General features: G+C 44.1%; 2 protein-coding genes across 2 annotated transcripts; both read left to right on the top strand.

Moving 5' to 3' along the window:
• Nucleotides 1-258: 258 nt before the first annotated feature.
• LOC123075180 (probable E3 ubiquitin-protein ligase ATL44) lies at nt 259-900 on the top strand. Its single transcript, XM_044497845.1, has one exon. The coding sequence runs from the start codon at nt 259-261 to the stop codon at nt 898-900; it is 642 nt and encodes a 213-aa protein (XP_044353780.1).
• A 2,875-nt stretch (nt 901-3,775) lies between these two features.
• LOC123075179 (probable E3 ubiquitin-protein ligase ATL45) lies at nt 3,776-4,405 on the top strand. The gene has a single exon (XM_044497844.1). It carries the CDS (start codon nt 3,776-3,778, stop codon nt 4,403-4,405), a length of 630 nt encoding a protein of 209 aa, XP_044353779.1.
• The last annotated feature ends 16,893 nt before the right edge of the window (nt 4,406-21,298 follow it).

Genomic DNA, 21,298 nt, shown 5'->3' with positions numbered 1-21,298 from the left:
GTTGGTTCGCACAAAACAGCCTCTGCACCATTCTAAATGTAACAGGTCGCCATAGAAATGCTGCCGGCCATGTTAAGATATCTACACAACATTTCATCGTACTATACTACAACAACAACAACAACAACCGCATGGTTAGTTCTCTTCCTCGGTTCCTCCTATGGTGAGCTCGATGCTTGCTTCGTCTGTACGCATTGGAACTCCTGCAGCTAGCTAAGCCAGTTCTACGGTCAAATCAAGACACGAGAGGCCACGGCCATGGACTGCTTCTTCCGCGCGTGCTTGCTGGCCATCGCCAACGCCGTCTGCATCGGCGGCACGGCGATGATCGTCTACGCGTTCGTCAACCTGGCGCGGAAGCCCCACAGCAAGGGCTCCATACTCGAGGCCTCCGTCTTTCTCCTCTGCTGGGTCAGCGTCACGGCCGGCGTCTGCACGGCCATCTGCGGCGACCTCTTCCAGCTGTCGGCGCTGAGTCGGTGCCTGGCCTCCATCCCCGGGGCAGTCCGTGGCGCGGGCCGGCTTCTCTGCCTGCCGTGCCGGTGCGCGCGCGCCCGCCGAAACGTCGTCAACGGCGGTGCGGGCGCTCTGCCGCAGTTTCTGGACCAGACACCGAGTCACATGCCCGTGCTGGCCCGGGAGCCACCGCTGCATGTTGGCGCGCGGGTGGTGACGGCGTATGATATCCCGGAGTACGAGCAGCCGGAGGGCGGCGGTGTGTCGGAGTGCACGATTTGCCTCGGGGAGGTGGAGAAGGGAGACGCGGTGAAGCGGATGCCGGTGTGCCTGCACATGTTCCACCGGCAGTGCGTCGACCAGTGGCTGCATGAGCACTCGACGTGCCCGGTGTGCCGGTGCGTCGTCTTCGCGCCGTTACCGGCCGAAATGCAAATGGTGTGAACGTATGAGCGACGCTGGTGATGAGATGTAAACTGAGCGAAGAGAACTCAAAGACGTGAATGTACTACTGAATGCGAGTGAGACTTCTTTGGTCACAAGCATGTAAAGGCATTTCCCATCAATCCCCTAAAAAATAGTGGAGTATCCAGCGAGTAAATCTTAGTGGAGTATTTAAACTCCATTAAATTTTGGTCTGTTCTAGCCAATTCCTTAAACTTAGCGGAGTAAAATGTAAATTTGCATAAATTCAATCTGATTTCAACAAAATTTGCATGCATTTAAACATAAGTTCAACATAAATAGTCTTGACAACCAAACATTAAACATAAATTTAAGACTAAACTACACTAAAAACTACTCAAATTCAACGGCCGAAGTGGAGGTCGAGCCAATCCTTCCTCATCAGGCCACCCTCGGTAAGAGCTGGGTTCGGGCCGGTGCCGTTGTCGGGGAAGACGATCCGCCACTCCTCGGCATCAATCTCGTTGTCCTCGCCCTCTTCCACCTTGTCGTCGGAGATGACAATGACCCCCCCCCCCCCCCATTCTCGATGAATACCGCCCGCTCCGCCTTGACGAGCTCCGAGTGTTGGTGGCGGAGGTCCTCCATGTAAGCCTTGGCGGCGGCCTCCGCCGAGAGGCGCTCCCTCGCCTCTTGGTCCTCCCACACCATCGCCGTGCTCACCACCCCCGGCTCCGGCAAGACAAGGTGGACCGGCGCCGTCCCAAACGAGAAGTCAGCCGGCTGGCGGCGCGTCATGAAAAATTTGGTAAACCCATTTTGAAAATAGAAATTCAATTTAAAGGGGTACCACCCAAGCTAAATAAGGCCTTAGAAATCAGAGCATAGAAAAAGGTGGGGCTGGCTAATTAAATGAAGGATTTCGAACCAAAATCTTTGCTAATTCGACAAGGATTGTATTCCTTAATTATTTCTCTTTTTTATTACTTATTTAAGAATAAAAAATTTATTCTAATGAATTTTATTCTTCTTCTTCGGATTCAAAATAGAAGAATAAAAGTATAAATAGAAGACTTAAGTTAAGTCAATCCAAAGTGGTACCGGACTTGCCACCGGTCATACTCCATGGCCACGAGTTCCGCCGTGTGGAATGACCTGATCCACTTCTGTTGGTGGGTCGCCCGGTCGGTGATCTCCGTCACCCATGTCCCCCACGAGCGCTATCGAACGTGATGTAGGTCCTTGTCGGCGGCCGCGTCGGAGGAAGCTCGGGGAAGTCGGCGAATCGGGTGGGGGCAGGCGGATCGGGCGAGCGGCGGCGGCGGCTCGAGTAAGCGCCGGCGGACGACGACCCCCAAGCATGGCGGCACGGATCCGCTCTATGGATTGGCGGCGGGGACCTTCGGCCACCGCGTCCGGTCATTGGGAGGAGAGGGGACGGTGGGAAGGGCGGATCTGGCGCGCCGGCGGCGGGGCAAGGGGAAGAAGAGGAGGTAGAGGAGTGGAAGAGAGGGAGGGAAGTTTTACAATAAAAATTTATATGAGGTAAAAATATATTCAATGATGAATCTAGTGGTATTAATTTGATATTGAATATGTTAATATTTTTCTCTATATAAACTTGGTTAAATTTTGTATGTTTGACTTCATACAAAGCTAATATGTGGAGTAAATGAAAACGGAGGGAGTCCACTATTGCGCTGGTGACGGAAATGGAATGGATGGGGTGCCACCAGAGCACAATGTGCATGATGATCTTGATGATGCTTGATCTATGTATTCTAGTGTTGAAAGAGCAGCTCAAAACTTTATAAATGGAGCTTTTGATGGTCAATTTCCATTGTTAGAGCTGGTGGTGCTGTTGTATCCATGTTGTTGCTCTCTGATACTCAGTTCCCGATTTGGATTGGTTGCATGCTTCGTGCTATATACTCTATACACCTCAGATCATGGAAGCCCCTTTTGCTGCTGGGGCTTGTTTCCCAGCTAATCATTTTGCCTGTTTCAGATATCAACTCAATTCTTTTTGGCTTGCTATACATTCTATCATGGATTACACCCGAGACTGACACCGGAGAACTGCTGAATTCCCCTCTTTCTTGTATTTTGGCGGCAATTTATCTAATGATGGGCCTTTGACCATAGTTCTGGGCTAGGTCAAGTTGGCCCATTTATTTCAAATGTGCAGGGACGAGGGTTGGCTCCTTCTGGATCTCGGCCTGCGGTTGGACGCACGGCTCATAAGGATTCATCTTTTTCAGTAAAGCGTGGATTTTATTGATTCAAAATGAAACATCAAGAAGATACAAACACAATTAGCATACACACGGTTTTTGCATAGTAAAGATGCGCACAGTCAATATCAACACACTCACATGAAAAAACACACACGTAAATAGTAAAGTGGTATGGTGCGTCATGGTGTTACAATGAGGCACCCTAAAAGGATTAGTTGCGCCGCGCGTCGGCGGCATGTGTTTAGCGGCGGGTTGGGGCGGTGCCGCGTTGATCGCAGCTTTGTTGGGACCGGGATCCAGGGGAATTCGTTTCTGCAACAGTGTGCTTGTTGCGGGAATTAAGGAGGAGTCATCCGAGCTTATGGTAGATCGGACGGCTACTATCCGGGAAATCCAACAGCCATCGATGTGATAGATGATTTTAACTCATCCGCCGGCCAACATTGTAGCACGTCTCTTAAAGTATCCACATTTAATAACCGTACTATACTACCGCTCGGTTAGTTGTCTCGTCCTTGGTTCCTCCTATGGTTGGCTTGGCCCGTTGCTTGCTTCGTCTGTAGTCTGTACGCATTGGAATTCTTGCGTGATGAGGACTTGATGAGGCGACTTCGAAATCCCTGAGAGTGGCTTAGTTAGCTAGCCAGTTGTACGGTCAAATCAAGACACGAGAGGCCATGGCCATGGAGTGCTTCATCCTCGCGTCCGGGCTGGCCATGACCTACATCGTCTGCATCGGCAGCACGGCCATGTTCGTCATCGCTTTCATCAACCTGGCGCGGAGCCCCCACAGCAAAGGCTCCATCGTCACGTTCTCCTTCTTTCTCATCTTCTGGGTCACCATCGTCGCCGGTGTGTGCACGGTCATGTGCATCTTCATCTTCCAGCAGCCGGCGGTGCGTCGGTGCCTGGCCTTCGCCCACGGGGCACTCCGTGGCGCGGGCCGACTTCTCTGCCCACCGTGTCGGTGCGCACGCGCCCGCCGAAACGCCGGCAGCGCTCTGCCGCAGTTTCTGGTACAGACAGAGAGTCACATGTCCGTGCTGGCCCGGGAGCCACCGGTGCATGGCGGCGCGCGGGTGGCGACAGCGTATGACATCCCGGCGTACGAGCAGCCGGAGGGCGGCGGCGGGTCGGAGTGCGCGGTCTGCCTCGGGGAGGTGGAGAAGGGGAACGCGGTGAAGCGGCTGCCGGTGTGCATGCACATGTTCCACCAGCAGTGCGTCGACCCGTGGCTCCACCAGCACTCGACGTGCCCGGTCTGCAGGTGCAACCTCTTCGCGCCGTTGCCGGCCCAAATGGTATGACCGTACGCTGGTGATGAGAGAGAACTGAGCGCAGAGAAGAGAACTCAAAGACATAAATGTACTACTACTGAATGCGAGTGAGGCTTCTCCAGTCAGAAGCATGTAAGTATACATTGTCTTTTGGATATCGCAACAATCCAAACCCAAACGGGAATGTAACATGGGGAAAACTAGAAATATGTTTGTTTCATGGATGTATGTGTTATGACCGATATATACTACAGCCCAGGCATATAAACTCATGTAAGGACTCGTTTGAAGTTAAGCAGAAACAATCATATTTGCTCGGCTTCCTGCGCCCTCTCTCGCGCGCGCGACGACGTCCCAGCGCCGGCGACCTCGCCTTCCTCCACACCAAGCCCCCTTCCACCCCTACAACCTACGAGCTAGACCCGATAGGAACCCAGCTCTTACCAATCTGGTATCAGGTGTCTCCGGTTCGATCATGTCTGCGCCACCGACCACCCCCTTCCTCCAGCTGCCGATCGCCTCTTCGTCGCCGATGACCACCGCGGTCAACACGCCGTCTCTGACCGGGGCGGTCTCCTCCGCCGCCTGGACGCCACCCGCGCCTGCCCCCGCCGTGCTCACCCCGGAGGAGATGACGGCGGCGATCCGGGACCTGACTCAGGCGGTCCAGGGCATCCGCACCTTCCTCGCAGGGCACTATGGGTTGCTGCCGCCAACCCCCGTCACCACCATCATGGGGCCGCAGCAGCTCCCGTGGCAGCCGCCACCACCGGCGACCTCCGTCGCATCCATCATGCCGCTGCCGCAGCAGCAGCCGCCGCCGCCACCGGCGATCTCGGGGCCGGGCCTTCCGTCGACGGCGCCCGGGGTGCCCATCCACCAGGTCTGCTTTCCCCCGTCGCCATCTCCGCTACCGGCCTGGCTCGCCGGGTCCATCGAGCCGGTCTACGCGATGGCCTCAGGATAGCCGCACGTGCTGTCACCAACGGCGCCGCCCCCGACCATGCAGTTCGGCGGGTCCTCGGGTGCTGCGGGTCCCTACGATAGTGTGGACAGGCCCCTTTTCCATGGCGGTACTCTGCAGCCCGCACACTCGGCGTCGTCGCCCTCGCTGTTCCGCACGGATGACACATACCCACCCGTCGTCCACGCCCAGCCACCGCCGAGATTCTCCAAGCTGGAGTTCGCGACCTACGACGGCACCGTCGACCCCCTGAATTGGCTCAACCAATGCTTATACCAATTTTTCAAGGGGCAGCTGATACGTCTCCAACGTATCTATAATTTTTTATTGTCCCATGCTATTATATTATCTATCTTGGATGTTTTATATCCATTTATATGCTATTTTATACGATTTTTGGGACTAACCTATTAACCTAGAGGCCAGTGCCAGTTTCTGTTTTTTTTTCCTTGTTTTTGAGTTTTGCACAAAAGAAATATCAAACGGAGTCCAATTGACCTGAAAATTTACGGTGATTTTTTATGGACCAGAAGAAGCCCCCGAATCAAAAGAGTTGGGCCAGAAGAGCCACGAGGCCTTCACAACGGTGGAGGGCGCCCCCACCCCCCTAGGGCGCGCCCTCCGACCTTGTGGGATCCTCGTGGACCCCCCCCCCCCCCCCCGACTTGTTCTCGACGCCAAAAATTCCTATAAATACGAAAAACCCCAGGAATAAACCTAGATCGGGAGTTCCGCCGCTGCAAGCCTCTGTAGCCACGAAAAACCAATCGGGAGCCTGTTCCGGCACCCTGCCGGAGGGGGAAACCATCACCGATGGCCATCTTTATCATCCCGGCGGTCTCCATGACGAGTAGGGAGTAGTTCACCCTCGGGGCTGAGGGTATGTACTAGTAGCTATGTGTTTGATCTCTCTCTCTCTCTCAATCTCTCTCTCTCGTGTTCTTGATTTGGCACCATCTTGATGTACCACAAGCTTTGCTATTATAGTTGGATCTTATGATGTTTCTCCCCCTCTACCTTCTTGTAATGGATTGAGTTTTCCCTTTGAAGTTATCTTATTGGATTGACTCTTTAAGGATTTGAGAACACTTGATGTATGTCTTGCATGTGCTTATCTGTGATGACAATGGGATATTCACGTGATCCACTTGATGTATGTTTTGGTGATCAACTTGCGGGTTCTGTGACCTTGTGAACTTATGCATAGGGGTTGGCACACGTTTTCGTCTTGACTCTCCGGTAGAAACTTTGGGGCACTCTTTGAAGTTCTTTGAGTTGGTTTGAATAGATGAATCTGAGATTATGTGATGCATGTCGTATAACCAAACCCGTGGATGCTTGTGGTGACATTGGAGTATCTAGGTGACATTAGGGTTTTGATTGATGTGTGTCTTAAGGTGTTATTTTAGTACGAACTCTAGGGCTGTTTGTGACACTTATATGAATAGCCCAATAGATCGATCAGAAAGAATAACTTTGAGGTGGTTTCGTACCCTACAATAATCTCTTCGTTTGTTCTCCGCTATTAGTGACTTCGGAGTGACTCTTTGTTGCACGTTGAGGGATTGTTATATGATCCAATTATGCTATTATTGTTGAGAGAACTTGCACTAGTGAAAGTATGAACCCTAAGCCTTGTTTCGAAGCATTGCAATACCGTTTTTGCTCACGTTTGTTACTAGTTACCTTGTTGTTTTTATATTTTCATATTACAAAAATCTATATCTACCATCCATATTGCACTTGTATCACCATCTCTTCGCCGAACTAGTGCACCTATACAATTTACCATTGTATTGGGTGTGTTGGGGACACAAGAGACTCTTTGTTATTTGGTTGCAGGGTTGTTTGAGAGAGACCATCTTCATCCTACGCCTCCCACGGATTGATAAACCTTAGGTCATCCACTTGAGGGAAATTTGCTACTGTCCTACAAAACTCTACGCTTGGAGGCCCAACACGAGTCTACAAGAAGAAGGTTGCGTAGTAGACATCAAGCTCTTTTCTGGCACCGTTGCCGGGAAGGTTAGTGCTTGAAGGTATATCTTTAGATCTTGCAATTGAATCTTTTAGTTTCTTGTTTCATCACTGAAAGATCGTGGATGTCGCCTAGAGGGGGGTGAATAGGCGCTTTAAAATAATTACGGTTGAGGCTTGAACAAATGCGGAATAAACCTAGCGGTTAATTTGTCAAGCACAAAACCTACAACAACTAGGCTCATCTATGTGCACCAACAACTTATGCTAAGCAAGAAAAACTACTTAGGTGATAGCAAGATATATGACAAGAAACAATATGGCTACCACAAAGTAAAGTGCATAAGTAAAGGGCACGGGTAAGAGATAACCGGGGCACGCGGAGACGACGATGTATCCTGAAGTTCACACCCTTGCGGATGCTAATCTCCGTTTGGAGCGGTGTGGAGGCACAATGCTCCCCAAGAAGCCACTAGGGCCACCGTAATCTCCTCACGCCCTCGCACAATGCAAGATGCCGTGATTCCACTAAGGGACCCTTGAGGGCGGTCACCGAACCCGTATAAATGGCAACCCTTGGGGGCGGTCACCGAACCCGTACACTTTGGCAACCCTTGGGGGCGGTCACCGGTACCCGTCAAATTGCTCGGGGCGATCTCCACAACCTAATTGGAGACCCCGACGCTTGTCCGGAGCTTTACACGACAATGATTGAGCTCCGAACACCACCAACCGTCTAGGGCGCCCAAGCACCCAAGAGGAACAAGCTCAAGGGTACCAAGCACCCAAGAGTAATAAGCTTCTCAACTTGTAACTTCCACGTATCATGTGGAGAACTCAAACCGATGCACTAAATGCAATGGCAAGGGCACACGGAGTGCCCAAGTCCTTCACTCTCAAATCCCACCGAAGCAACTAATGCTAGGGAGGAAAATGAGAGGAAGAACAAGAAGGAGAACACCAAGAACTCCAAGATCTAGATCCAAGGGGTTCCCCTCACAAAGAGGAGAAAGTGATTGGTGGAAATGTGGATCTAGATCTCCTCTCTCTTTTCCCTAAAAAACTAGCAAGAATCCATGGAGGGATATAGAGTTAGCAAGCTCGAGGAAGGTCAACAATGGGGGAAAAACACGAGCTCAAAGGATAAGGTTCATTGGGGAAGAAGACCCCCTTTTATAGGAGGGGGAAAATCCAACCGTTATGTGCTCAGCCCGCACACGAGCGGTACTACCGCTCGGGCGGAAGAAGCAGTGAAAAGGAGCAACAACACAAGAACCTTGGGGCGGTAGTACCGCCGATAAGCGGTACTACCGCTCAACCCAGCGCTACTACCGCTGGAGGAGCAGAACACGGGACAAAAGGATGCAGGACAGAGCAGAGTACGGTGGCAGTAGTGCAGTAGCTGTACTACCGCTCGACCGGAGCGGTACTACCGCTTATAGGCAGTACTACCGTGCCTTACTGCCGCGCGACTACCGCTGAACCCGACACGAAAAGAGCAGACCCAAAATCGAGGCGGTAGTAGAGCGGTACTGGAGCGGTACTACCGCTTGACGCTACAAGCGGTACTACCACTGCCACCGCGGTACTACCGCAGGGAGAAAAACAGAACTGCCAAAACTTCTTCATATGAGCTCCGAATTGAGCAAACTCTAGCTTGTTGGATACAAGACGACGAGTAGCATCAAAACAGCGACAAATAGATGAGTGAAACCTCCAACCGAGAAGAACCGGCATAACCTCCAACATCGAAAACATCATAGGAGATGCGAGAGAACTCCGTTTTCGATGAACTCGAGCTTGTCATCAAGATGACCATAAGCTCCAAAACTCACAAAGAGAAGAACCAAACAAGAACCAATAAAGATTATGCAAGGATGCAATGGTTTGAGCTCTCTATGAACGATACGATCAAGCTACTCATCGGGAGCCCCCCTTGATAGTACGGCAATCGATCCTATAACCCGGTCTCCCAGCTACCATCATGAGACCGGTAAAATAGAAAACCTATCAAGAGCAAACCTTTGCCTTGCACATGGTCCACTTGAGCTAGATGATGACGATCTTGACTCCCTCAAGATGGATCACCTTTCTTGATTGCGTTGGCTCGATGAATACTAGTTGATTGCTCCCCCATACTCCACTATGGGTGAGCCACCCTTCCGCACGTCTTCACGAGTCCATTGTCACCACAATGGCTTCAAGCATTTGATCTCTTCGTGATGCTTTACTTGAACTTGCCCGCTTCACTTGAACTTGCACACCGCAACCTAACCCCACAAAGAACTCTCACGAAGACCATGGGTTAGTACACAAAGCGTAATTGACAATGCTTACCATACCATGGGATCGCTTGATCCCTCGGTACATCTTGTGCGCTTTGTGTGTTGATCAACTTGATTCACTCTTTGACTTAGTCTTGATCAACCTTGAATCTTTCCAACTCTCTTCATTTGGATGATGTATGACCAATCTTTGGATAATTCCTCGAATAGCACCTTGGTCGACACAAACTCACCTTGAAACCAACACATGTACTCCAAGAAAAGCCTATGGACAAAACCTTCAAATATAACTCAAGGCAACCATTAGTCCATGGAGATTGTCATCAATTACCAAAACCAAACATGGGGGCACCGCATGTTCTTTCAATCTCCCCCATTTTGGTAATTGATGACAATCACTTTCAAGAGAGTTTATACAAGGAATTATGCATCACCATGCAATGCAACAACCAATAATGCATGCGTATGAGATGCAAATGCTTAGGAACAAAACCAAAGCAAGGAGAAAACTCTGAGGACTTCTCCACAAAACTCTCTGAAACTTCTCCCCCATTGGCATCGATTGCCAAAATGGGCGAAAGGCTTAGAAGGCCAATATAGCTTGTGTCCCTCCATAAATTGTGTATTTCTCAACTAGAGAGTGGAATGCAATACACATGTCCAACGATAAATACTTGGAGGAAGACAAACTATATTGAGGCCCAAAGATTGCAAAAGAATGATATGCCACAAAGACATAACATAGAGAGAAACGAGCAATCAAGCAATCAAAGGATACCAATTGAAGCAAGCAATCAACGGATATCAATTGAGCCAACTAGACCAATGATCCTACGTGCCACATGAATGAAATAAATTATGATATGAGCAAAGGAGTGTTCTAGAGAAACTAGAGAAGCTCCCCATGATTTGTGCACAATTTAGTTTTGTAATTGGATACAACGAGCACAAAATAGGATCGTCACTCCCCCAAGATCAATAGAACCTCACGACAAGTGCAAGAGAGCAACATAGTGTTCTAAAGACACTAGTGAAGCTCTCCATGATTTGTGCACTCCTTACAATATTTGCATTAGGATACCAAGTGCACAAAATCGGATCATCACTCCCCGAAAATCAATAGGAACTCACAACAAGTGCAAGTGAGCATGTAGGAAACAAAGCCTAGCACTTGCAACAAACAAATGGTTGAGCAACATATAAAAGAGGCAACTTAAGAGTAGGCTCAACCAAAATGATGTGTGTGAGTCATGGCAAAGCACTTGAGAAGACTAATGTACGAATGAGCATTAAGCATCAACATAGTCTTGGATAGTGGAGATACAAGGTGCATGACATGTCCTCCCCACACACACCAAGCAAAAGGGTTCACAAGCACACTAAAAATGCAAAATGAATAACCAACACTTGTGACAACCCATGGTGAAGATAGAAGATGAAAGCCTCATCAAGACGAGGGATACCAATTAAGATGGCAAAAGCCTCGGAGAGATAAGCATGAGGAAAATAATCTTCACCACACAGGAGTGCATCAAGATGCAACGAGATAAGACATGCACACAAGGCAAAAGCTTTCACAGAGCCACCAAAGAAATAACAAGAAAGACAAGGTTGGCGTGAAAGAAAGGATATCATCTAGAGATGTAATTTCTCTCAAGTGTATAAGGTTCTAGGTAGACGAGATCATGATGATATATATCTACAAAGAAGGATGTACACCCGAAATAGTTACAACATGAAGGAACAAGATATCCAAAAGGAAGTCATAGATATACCAATAAGATATTTGCTTGGAAGCTAGCACATGGCTAGATATGGTCTTATTGTACATAAATGAATTCCTACCACACAACCATCAAAGGCATCACAACTAGCAACAAGAGATCATTGTTGGGATGCTTTGAGAAAGGAAACAAGTATCACAAGAGAGAATGAATAACATGCCATGATACAACCTACACAAGGTTGATGCAAGAAATGTGTGCATGAAGTATATGAAGATACTTGTTACCGAGTTAACATTGGAAGGATGTAGTAGATACCAATTGAAGGTACAAAGTAGTTCATTGATCATCCTAGCTTGACTCCAAAAAGTACATGGTGACAACACCTTCCTTGTGAGTGAGCCGAGCATCCAATGCATCTTCAATTGTTCCTAGAACAACAACACAAACAAAATGGTACCCAAACTCATTGGGACCAAAGAGTTAGAGACACCAACAATACATAGGACAAACTCCACATAAATATGTGCAAATAGATATGGAAATGAAATTCATGCACATCTCATCCAATTTGAGACTTGGTGGAGTTTCCCCTATATGTTGGGTCAAAGAGAGAAAGCATGCCACGGAAACTACATGAAGTTAATATGCATGCTCAATACTTTCAAGAACCGATACCAAAATACAAGGAAATACCAAGTGAAAAGAATACCAAATGGAGAAATCATCACTTGGAAGATATCATTAAAAGATACATCAAGGAATGAGATATCCATTGGAACCCACAAAATGATATCAAACTCCCAAAAGAGAGGATGGTTCCAAACAAACCAAGCTCTCTACAAAGTTTCATGATGGCACAAGTACCAAAAAGAAACGGCTTGCCGTCCACCAACACACACTTAAAATGGATCACAAGTTTAGTGTTTTATAAAAAATAGGATAGCTCCCCCACGAGTTGTTCATTATAAAGAATTTGCATTTGAATACAAAATGCACAAGGTAGGATCACCACGTTCACTATATCAAGGAAAACACTAGACAAGATCAAGAAAACAACAAGATCCTCAAGTGGCACGGAAGGCAATGGGAGTTGACACAAACTTGGCAAGAGATAAGGCAAATAAAAAGCAAACGCCAACGTGAAGATGATCAATAATTTCTACCACACATAAGTGAGTACCAATTGTCAAAAGACAAGAAGTATTTGGAAATAATTCCCGGTGGTAGATAGCAAGGATATCCGACATCATCTTCACACCAAACACAAGCAAATTGCAACTTGTAGAGCTAACATGCCACGTAGGAAAAAGATAATTTACAATATCAATCCTAGGTGACAATATCTCAAATGTACACATTTTCTAGGCTAGTAATATACACATATCATATTACTCCCCCATAATGTGATACCAATTAAAGATAGACAAGAGGCAATTAAAAGGATCCAACAAGAGATAATTAATGTACTTTTTAGAATTTGAATTTCTCATGGGAAGACATACCACATAGCGACTAGATAATCTTGTAATATCAATACTAAGTGGTATTCCCCATGTACGCACATTTATAGGATTGTGAGATGCACAAAGCACATCACTCCCCCAAAATGGGATGTTCCATTAATCTCTCACAAGAGCCAACTAAGATACAACCAAGATGCACAAAGGCTCAACGAATGACACACATGTACATGAAGTGCAAACCAACATACATATACTTGATTACTCAAGATAAGCAATTTGGAGACACAACATATACAAACACATGCAAGGAACAAAACCAAAACATGCAAGGGGGCAAGTAACATTCAATGTAAACAAATTAAGTACAAGTTACCGCAAGGAGGCACATTGGATATAAGATAGAAACTTGATAACCCAATTGACTTGGCTTGAGACAATAAGAATGATGAAGTCCCCTTAATTCTTCATAATGTAGCCAAGTCTCCAATGACCTCCAACAACACCTATTGATCAAGTTTTAGCTTGTTGGTCCCCAACCAAGTTGGGTCCTAAGAGGTTAGTCACAATAGGCTTGGCCACCCAACTGGTTCTTTTCTTGACACCACCTTGAGTACCATGGGATCGCTTGATCCCTCGGTACATCTTGTGCGCTTTGTGTGTTGATCAACTTGATTCACTCTTTGACTTAGTCTTGATCAACCTTGAATTTTTCCAACTCTCTTCATTTGGATGATGTATGACCAATCTTTGGATAATTCCTCGAATAGCACCTTGGTCGACACAAACTCTCCTTGAAACCAACACATGTACTCCAAGAAAAGCCTATGGACAAAACCTTCAAATATAACTCAAGGCAACCATTAGTCCATAGAGATTGTCATCAATTACCAAAACCAAACATGGGGGCACCGCATGTTCTTTCAATCACTATTTTAGTTTGTGAAAGAAAACTACAAAAAAATGGAATTGAGGTTGCCTCATATGCTTCATCTTTTTAATATCTTTCGTGAAAATGATGGTAAGGAAAATTGTGCCAAAGTGTTAGAAAAAGAATGCAATAAAATGTTTGGCATACAATGTTTGAATGATGAGCATGATTGCAATGTTGTTAGTATGAATTCTTTGAATATCCATAGTACTAATGATGATTGCACTAGTCATGATAAAATTATTTCTTATGAGCATGTCAAATTTTGTGGAGTGCATAGAGTTTGCAAATATATACCAAGAAGGGAAGACAGATTTTGTAAGAGGCATAAGTATTTAGAAACTAAATGGTTGCAAGAGAGGCTATATGTTTGTGCTGAAAGACTTAATATTTATCTCTGTCCTTGTGAACTTTGCAATGAAAGTAGGCATTTTAATTTCCAATGTGAATTATTTCATGATTGAATTGTGTCCAAAAATTGTGATAACCTCGTTATCCTTGAGCATCATAATGAACTTAGTCTATTTTTCGGGTACGAAGAAATGAAATATAAAACTAGCAATGTTCCAGATTGGGTTCTCATGAAAATGATAGATTTCTATCTTAATAAAATTTATATATATTGTGCGGTGAATTACATTGAGAATCCTTATATTGCTAATTACCTAAAGACAAGAAAACAAATAGAAGATGAAGAGAACACTAATGAAGGGGAATAGGTTTCCCAATAACCTCCTGTTTTTTCTTATGATGAATCAGGTAACAAGGACGAGCTTTTTATTCAACCAATCTCATCAATAAGGAACTCCAAAAAGGTGATTAAATCCACACATGATGTGAAGAAGAAAAAGAAAAGACGAAAACGCAAAGGTAAAAAGGTATCTCTCCCAAATGATGTTGCTCCTATTATCGTTATGCCTCATGAGAGTGAATCAAAAATAAATGTGGATGATGATATACTTGATGATGATATTGATTCTTTACCTTATGGTACTATGTCCGAAGAAATTATTGAGGATGATTTCGTTATGCCTATTACTCATTGTGATGATTATGATTGGGAAAGTAATGATACTTGTTATAATCTTGAAAATCTTTTTGGCACCAACTTAGAAAGTTGTGATGGTAATAATTGCTATACTATTGGTGCTATTCATATTATTAATGATGAGAGTGATTATGCTTATGGTATGCAAAGACCCAAGCTTGGGGATGCTATGTTTGATGAGAATGACATGTTTGAGAATTTATTTGTTGCAATTAATGTTTGTCCCAAGCTTGGGGATGCTATGTTTAATGAAGATGATATTTTTAGTCCCCCAAGTCTTGATGTGCAAATTTATTATGATAATAGCATGCCTCCTATTTATGATGATTGCAATATTTATGAAAGTGGGTTTGGAAGAGTGTCAACTTTAGATAATAATTATCCCACTATTTTGGAGGGTGTTGAATCTTATTATAATGATAAAAGTGGATTTGAAGAGGTCATGACTTTATTTAGTAATGATTCCACTATCTTGGAAGAGGTTTCAATCTATTATGATGAGAACAAAGTTACTACTTATGATGATTATTGTGATGACACTTATGTTATAAAAAGTAGTGATGATTATATATATAAAGCTTGTCATAATTATGATTACCCTTTTTCTGAACATTATTCTTTTAGTGTGGAAACAATTTATAGTATTCGAGTTTCTTATGATACTCCCACTATTCCGAATGAGAAGAGTTTTGCTTATGTGGTGAGTAGTAAAATTTCTATGCTTGTAGATCATGAAAAGAATGATTTATGTGATGGTTATATTGTTGAATTCATTCATGATGCTACTGAAAATTATTATGAGAGATGAACATATGCTTTTACATATTGCAATAAAGCTTCCTCTCTATATGTTGAAAATCTTGAAGCTACACTTGTTTTACCTTCCTATGCTAGTTGATTCTTGCTCCCATAAGTTGTTTGCTCACGAAATCCCTATGCATAGGAAGTGGGTTAGACTTAAATGTGCTAGTCATATATTTCATGATGCTCCCATTGTGTTTCAATTCTTATCTTTTATGTGAGCATCATTGAAATCATCATGCCTAGCTGAAAAGGCATTTAAAAAAAGCGCTTGTTGGGAGACAACCCAATATTTACCCCTACTATTTTTGCATGTTCACATGATTAAGCTACTGTAGTAATCATGTTTTATAGCTTTTGTTTCAATAAAGTGCCAAGTAAAGCCTTTGGGACAGTGTGGATGATAGTTGATTCAATTCTGTGCAAAAACAGAAACTTTTGTGCCCAGTAACAGAATTGTTAAAAATCACAGGAGTGTCGAAAAATTCTGAATTTTTAAAGTATATTGATATACAAATTGCCCAGGTTGTCCTAATTTTTCAGAATTTTTGGAGTTACAGAAGTATGACTTCAATTCAGATCTTTACAGACTATCTTGTTTAGACAGATTGATGTGTTATGTTTGCATATGTTTGCTTGTTTAGTGATTCTATTTGAGGATAGGAGTATTAAATATGCAGAGGCATTTAGTAGGCAATATCAAATTATAATTTTCATGATTTTCTACAATAGAGAATGATGAAGTTTAGGATGGATTTATACTAACTTATCTCACGAGTTCTTTTTGAGTTTTGTGTGAATGAAGTTTTTAAGAATTAGGGAAAACCATGATATGAGAGGAATTAAGGAGACACAAAAGCTCAAGCTTGGGGATGCCCAAGGCATCTCTAGTAAATATTCCAAGAAGTCTCAAGCATCTAAGCTTGGGGATGCCCCGGTAGGCATCCCACCTTTCTTCTTCAACAACTATCGATCAGTTTTGGTTGAGCCTAAGTTTTTGCTTCTTCATATGATATGCGCTATCCTTGCAATGTCATTTTATTTTGTTTTCCTTGCTGTTTGAATAAAATATTAAGATCTGAAATACTTAGATGTTAGAGAGTGATACGTCCCCAACGTATCTATAATTTTTGATTGCTCCATGCTATATTATCTTCTGTTTTGGACATTATTGGGCTTTATTATTCACTTTTATATTATTTTTGGGACTAACCTATTAACCGGAGGCCCAGCCCAGAATTGCTGTTTTTTGCCTATTTCAGAGTTTCGCAGAACAAGAATATCAAACGGAGTCCAAACGGAATGAAACCTTCGGGAACGTGATTTTCGGAACGAACTGATCCAGGAGACTTGGACCCTACGTCAAGAAACAAAGCAGGAAGCCATGAGGTAGGGGGGAGCGCCTACCCCCCCCTCCCCCAAGGCGCGCCCTCCACCCTCGAGGGCCCCATGTTGCTCCACCGACGTACTTCTTCCTCCTATATATACCTACGTACCCCCAAACGATCAGATACTGAGCCAAAAACCTAATTCCACCGCCGCAACCTTCTGTACCCATGAGATCCCATCTTGGGGCCTGTTCCGGAGCTCCGCCGAAGGGGGCATCCATCACGGAGGGCTTCTACATCAACACCATAGCCTCTCCGATGAAGTGTGAGTAGTTTACCTCAGACCTTCGGGTCCATAGTTAGTAGCTAGATGGCTTTCTCTCTCTTTTTGGATCTCAATACAATGTTCTCCCCCTCTCTCGTGGAGATCTATTCGATGTAATCTTCTTTTGCGGTGTGTTTGTTGAGACCGATGAATTGCGGGTTTATGATCAAATTTATCTATGAACAATATTTGAATCTTTTCTGAATTCTTTTATGTATGATTGGTTAACTTTTCAAGTCTCTTCGAATTATCAGTTTGGTTTGGCCTACTAGATTGATCTTTCTTGCAATGGGAGAAGTGCTTAGCTTTGGGTTCAATCTTGCGGTGTCCTTTCCCAGTGACAGTAGGGGCAGCAAGGCACGTATTGTATTGTTACCATCGAGGATAACAAGATGGGGTTTTTATCATATTGCATGAATTTATCCCTCTACATTATGTCATCTTGCTTAAAGCGTTACTCTGTTCTTATGAACTTAATACTCTAGATGCATGCTGGATAGCGGTCGATGTGTGGAGTAATAGTAGTAGGTGCAGGCAGGAGTCGGTCTACTTGTCTCGGACGTGATGCCTACATACATGATCATACCTAGATATTCTCATAACTATGCTCAATTCTGTCAATTGCTCAACAGTAATTTGTTCACCCACCGTAAAATACTTATGCTCTTGAGAGAAGCCACTAGTGAAACCTATGGCCCCCAGGTCTATCTTCATCATATTAATCTTCCAACACTTAGTTATTTCCATTGCTTTTTACTTTGCTTTTATTTTACTTTGCATCTTTATCATAAACATACCAAAAATATTATCCTATCATATCTATCAGATCTCACTCTCGTAAGTGACCGTGTAGGGATTGACAACCCCTTATCGCGTTGGTTGCGAGGATTTATTTGTTTTGTGTAGGTGCGAGGGACTCGCGCGTAGCCTCCTACTGGATTGATACCTTGGTTCTCAAAAACTGAGGGAAATACTTACGCTACTTTGCTGCATCACCCTTTCCTCTTCAAGGGAAAACCAACGCAGTGCTCAAGAGGTAGCAGAGAGTCTTCACATAGTTACATAATTATTCGACTATTCATTGATCTTCACTTATATCTTTTGGAGTAGTTTGTCATTTGCTCTAGTGCTTCACTTGTATCTTTTTAGAGCATGACGGTAATTTTATTTTAAAGAAATTATTGAACTCTCATACTTCACTTATATCATTTTGAGAGTCTCTAAACAGCATGGTAATCTGCTTTGGTTATAATTTAGTCCTAATATGATAGGCATCCAAGAGGGATATAGTAAAAACTTTCATATAAAGTGCATTGAATACTATGAGAAGTTATTCCTTATGATTGTTTTGAGATATAACGATGGTGATATTAGAGTCAAGCTAGTGAGTAATTGTGAAATTGATAAATACTTGTGTTAAAGTTTGTGATTTCCGTAGCATGCACGTATGGTGAACCGTTATGTGACGAAGTCGGAGCATGATTTATTTATTGATTGTCTTCCTTATGAGTGGCGTTCGGGGACGAGCGATGGTCTTTTCCTACCAATCTATCCCCCTAGTAGCATGCTCGTAGTACTTTGTTTCGATGACTAATAGACTTTTGCAATAAGTATGTGAGTTCTTTATGACTAATGTTGAGTCCATGGATTATACGCACTCTCACCCTTCCACCATTGCTAGCCTCTCTAGTACCGCGCAACTTTTGCCAGTACCATACACCCACCATATACCTTCCTCAAAACAGCCACCATACCTACCTATTATGGCATTTCCATAGCCATTTCGAGATATATTGCCATGCAACTTTCCACTGTTCCGTTTATTATGGCACGCTTCATCATTGTCATATTGCTTTGCATGATCATGTAGTTGACATTGTATTTGTGGCAAAGTCACCATTCATAATTCTTTACTTGTCACTCTTGATTCATTGCACATCCCGGTACACCGCCGGAGGCATTCATATAGAGCCATATTTTGTTCTAAGTATCGAGTTGTAATTCTTGAGTTGTAAGTAAATAAAAGTGTGATGATCATCATTATTAGAGCATTGTCCCAGTGAGAAAAGGATGATGGAGACTATGATTCCCCCACAAGTCGGGATGAAACTCCGGACAAAAAATTTAAAAAAAAAAAGAGGCCAAAAAAATGAGAGAAGGCCCAACAAAAACAAAATAAAAAAATAAAAAAATGAGCAAAAAGAGAGAAGGGGCAATGTTACTTTCCTTTTACCACACTTGTGCTTCAAAGTAGCACCATGATCTTCATGATAGAGAGTCTCCTATGTTGTCACTTTCATATACTAGTGAGAATTTTTCATTATAGAACTTGCCTTGTATATTCCGATGATGGGCTTCCTCAAATTGCCCTAGGTCTTCGTGAGCAAGCGAGTTGGATGCACACCCGCTTAGTTTCTTTTCGAGCTTTCATAAACTTATAGCTCTAGTGCATTCGTTGCATGGCAATCCCTACTCGGTCACATTGATATCTATTGATGGGCATCCCTATAGCCCGTTGATATTCCTAGTTGATGTGAGACTATCTCCTTCTTTTTGTCTTCTCCACAACCACCGTCTATTCCACCTATAGAGCTATGTCCATGGCTCACGCTCATGTATTGCGTGAAAGTTGAAAAAGTTTGAGAACATCAAAAGTATGAAACAATTGCTTGGCTTGTCATCGGGGTTGTGCATGATTTGAATATTTTGTGTGATGAAGATGGAGCATAGCCAGACTATATGATTTTGTAGGGATAACTTTCTTTGGCCATGTTATTTTGAGAAGATATGGTTGCTTTATTAGTATGCTTCGAGTATTATTGTTTTTATGTCAATATTAAACTTTTGTTTTGAACCATACGGATCTGAACATTCATGCCACAACAAAAAAATCACATGGATGAATATGTTAGTTAGCATTCCACATCAAAAATTATGTTTTTATCATTTACCTACTCGAGGACGAGTAGGAATTAAGCTTGGGGATGCTTGATACGTCTCCAATTAATGTATCTATTTTTGATTGTTCCATGTTATTATATTATCTATCTTGGATGTTTTATATGCACTTAATTTATATGCTATTTTATATGATTTTTGGGACTAACCTATTAACCTAGAGCCCAGTGCTAGTTTCTGTTTTTTTCCTTATTTTTGAGTTTTGCAGAAAAGGAATATCAAACGGAGTCCAATTGGCCTGAAAATTTACGGTGATTTTTTGACCAGAAGAAGCCCTCGAAGCAAAAGAGTTGGGCCAGAAGAGCCACGAGGCCTCCACAAGTGTGGAGGGCGCCCCCACCCCTAGGGTTTGCCCTCCGACCTTGTGGGCTCCTCGTGGAGCCCCCTGACTTGTTCTCGACGCCAATAATTCCTATAAATACCAAAAACCCCATAAATAAACCTAGATCGGGAGTTCCGCCGCCGCAAGCCTCTGTAGCCACGAAAAACCAATCGGGAGCTTGTTTCGGCACCCTGCCGGAGGGGGAAACCATCACCAGTGGCCATCTTCATCATCCCGGCGGTCTCCATGATGAGGAGGGAGTAGTTTACCCTCGGGGCTGAGGGTATGTACCAGTAGCTATGTTTTTTATCTCTCTCTCTCGTGTTCTTGATTTGGCACGATCTTGATGTACCGCGAGCTTTGCTACTATAGTTGGATCTTATGATGTTTCTCCCCCTCTACCTTCTTGTAATGGATTGAGTTTTCCCTTTGAAATTATCTTATTGGATTGACTCTTTAAGGATTTGAGAACACTTGATGTATGTCTTGCATGTGCTTATCTGTGGTGACAATGAGATATTCACGTGATCCACTTGATGTATGCTTGGTGATCAACTTGCGGGTTATGTGACCTTGTGAACTTATGCATAGGGGTTGGCACTCGTCTTGACTCTGGTAGAAACTTTGGGGCACTCTTTGAAGTTCTTTGTGTTGGTTTGAATAGATGAATCTGAGATTGTGTGATGCATGTCATATAATCAAACCCGCGGATACTTGTGGTGACATTGGAGTATCTAGGTGACATTAGAGTTTTGGTTGATGTGTGTCTTAAGGTATTATTTTAGTACGAACTCTAG

The sequence above is a fragment of the Triticum aestivum genome, chromosome 3D (assembly GCF_018294505.1).
Source record: "Triticum aestivum cultivar Chinese Spring chromosome 3D, IWGSC CS RefSeq v2.1, whole genome shotgun sequence".
In the NCBI taxonomy this organism is placed as follows: Eukaryota; Viridiplantae; Streptophyta; class Magnoliopsida; order Poales; family Poaceae; genus Triticum; species Triticum aestivum.
Note: the sequence above shows the minus strand (reverse complement) of the source record. Positions and strands in the feature narration are given on the sequence as shown.

Bases quoted from the DNA above. Each gene is read 5' to 3' on its own strand.
- LOC123075180 (XM_044497845.1), top strand. From the start codon at position 259: ATGGACTGCTTCTTCCGCGCGTGCTTGCTGGCCATCGCCAACGCCGTC.
- LOC123075179 (XM_044497844.1), top strand. From the start codon at position 3,776: ATGGCCATGGAGTGCTTCATCCTCGCGTCCGGGCTGGCCATGACCTAC.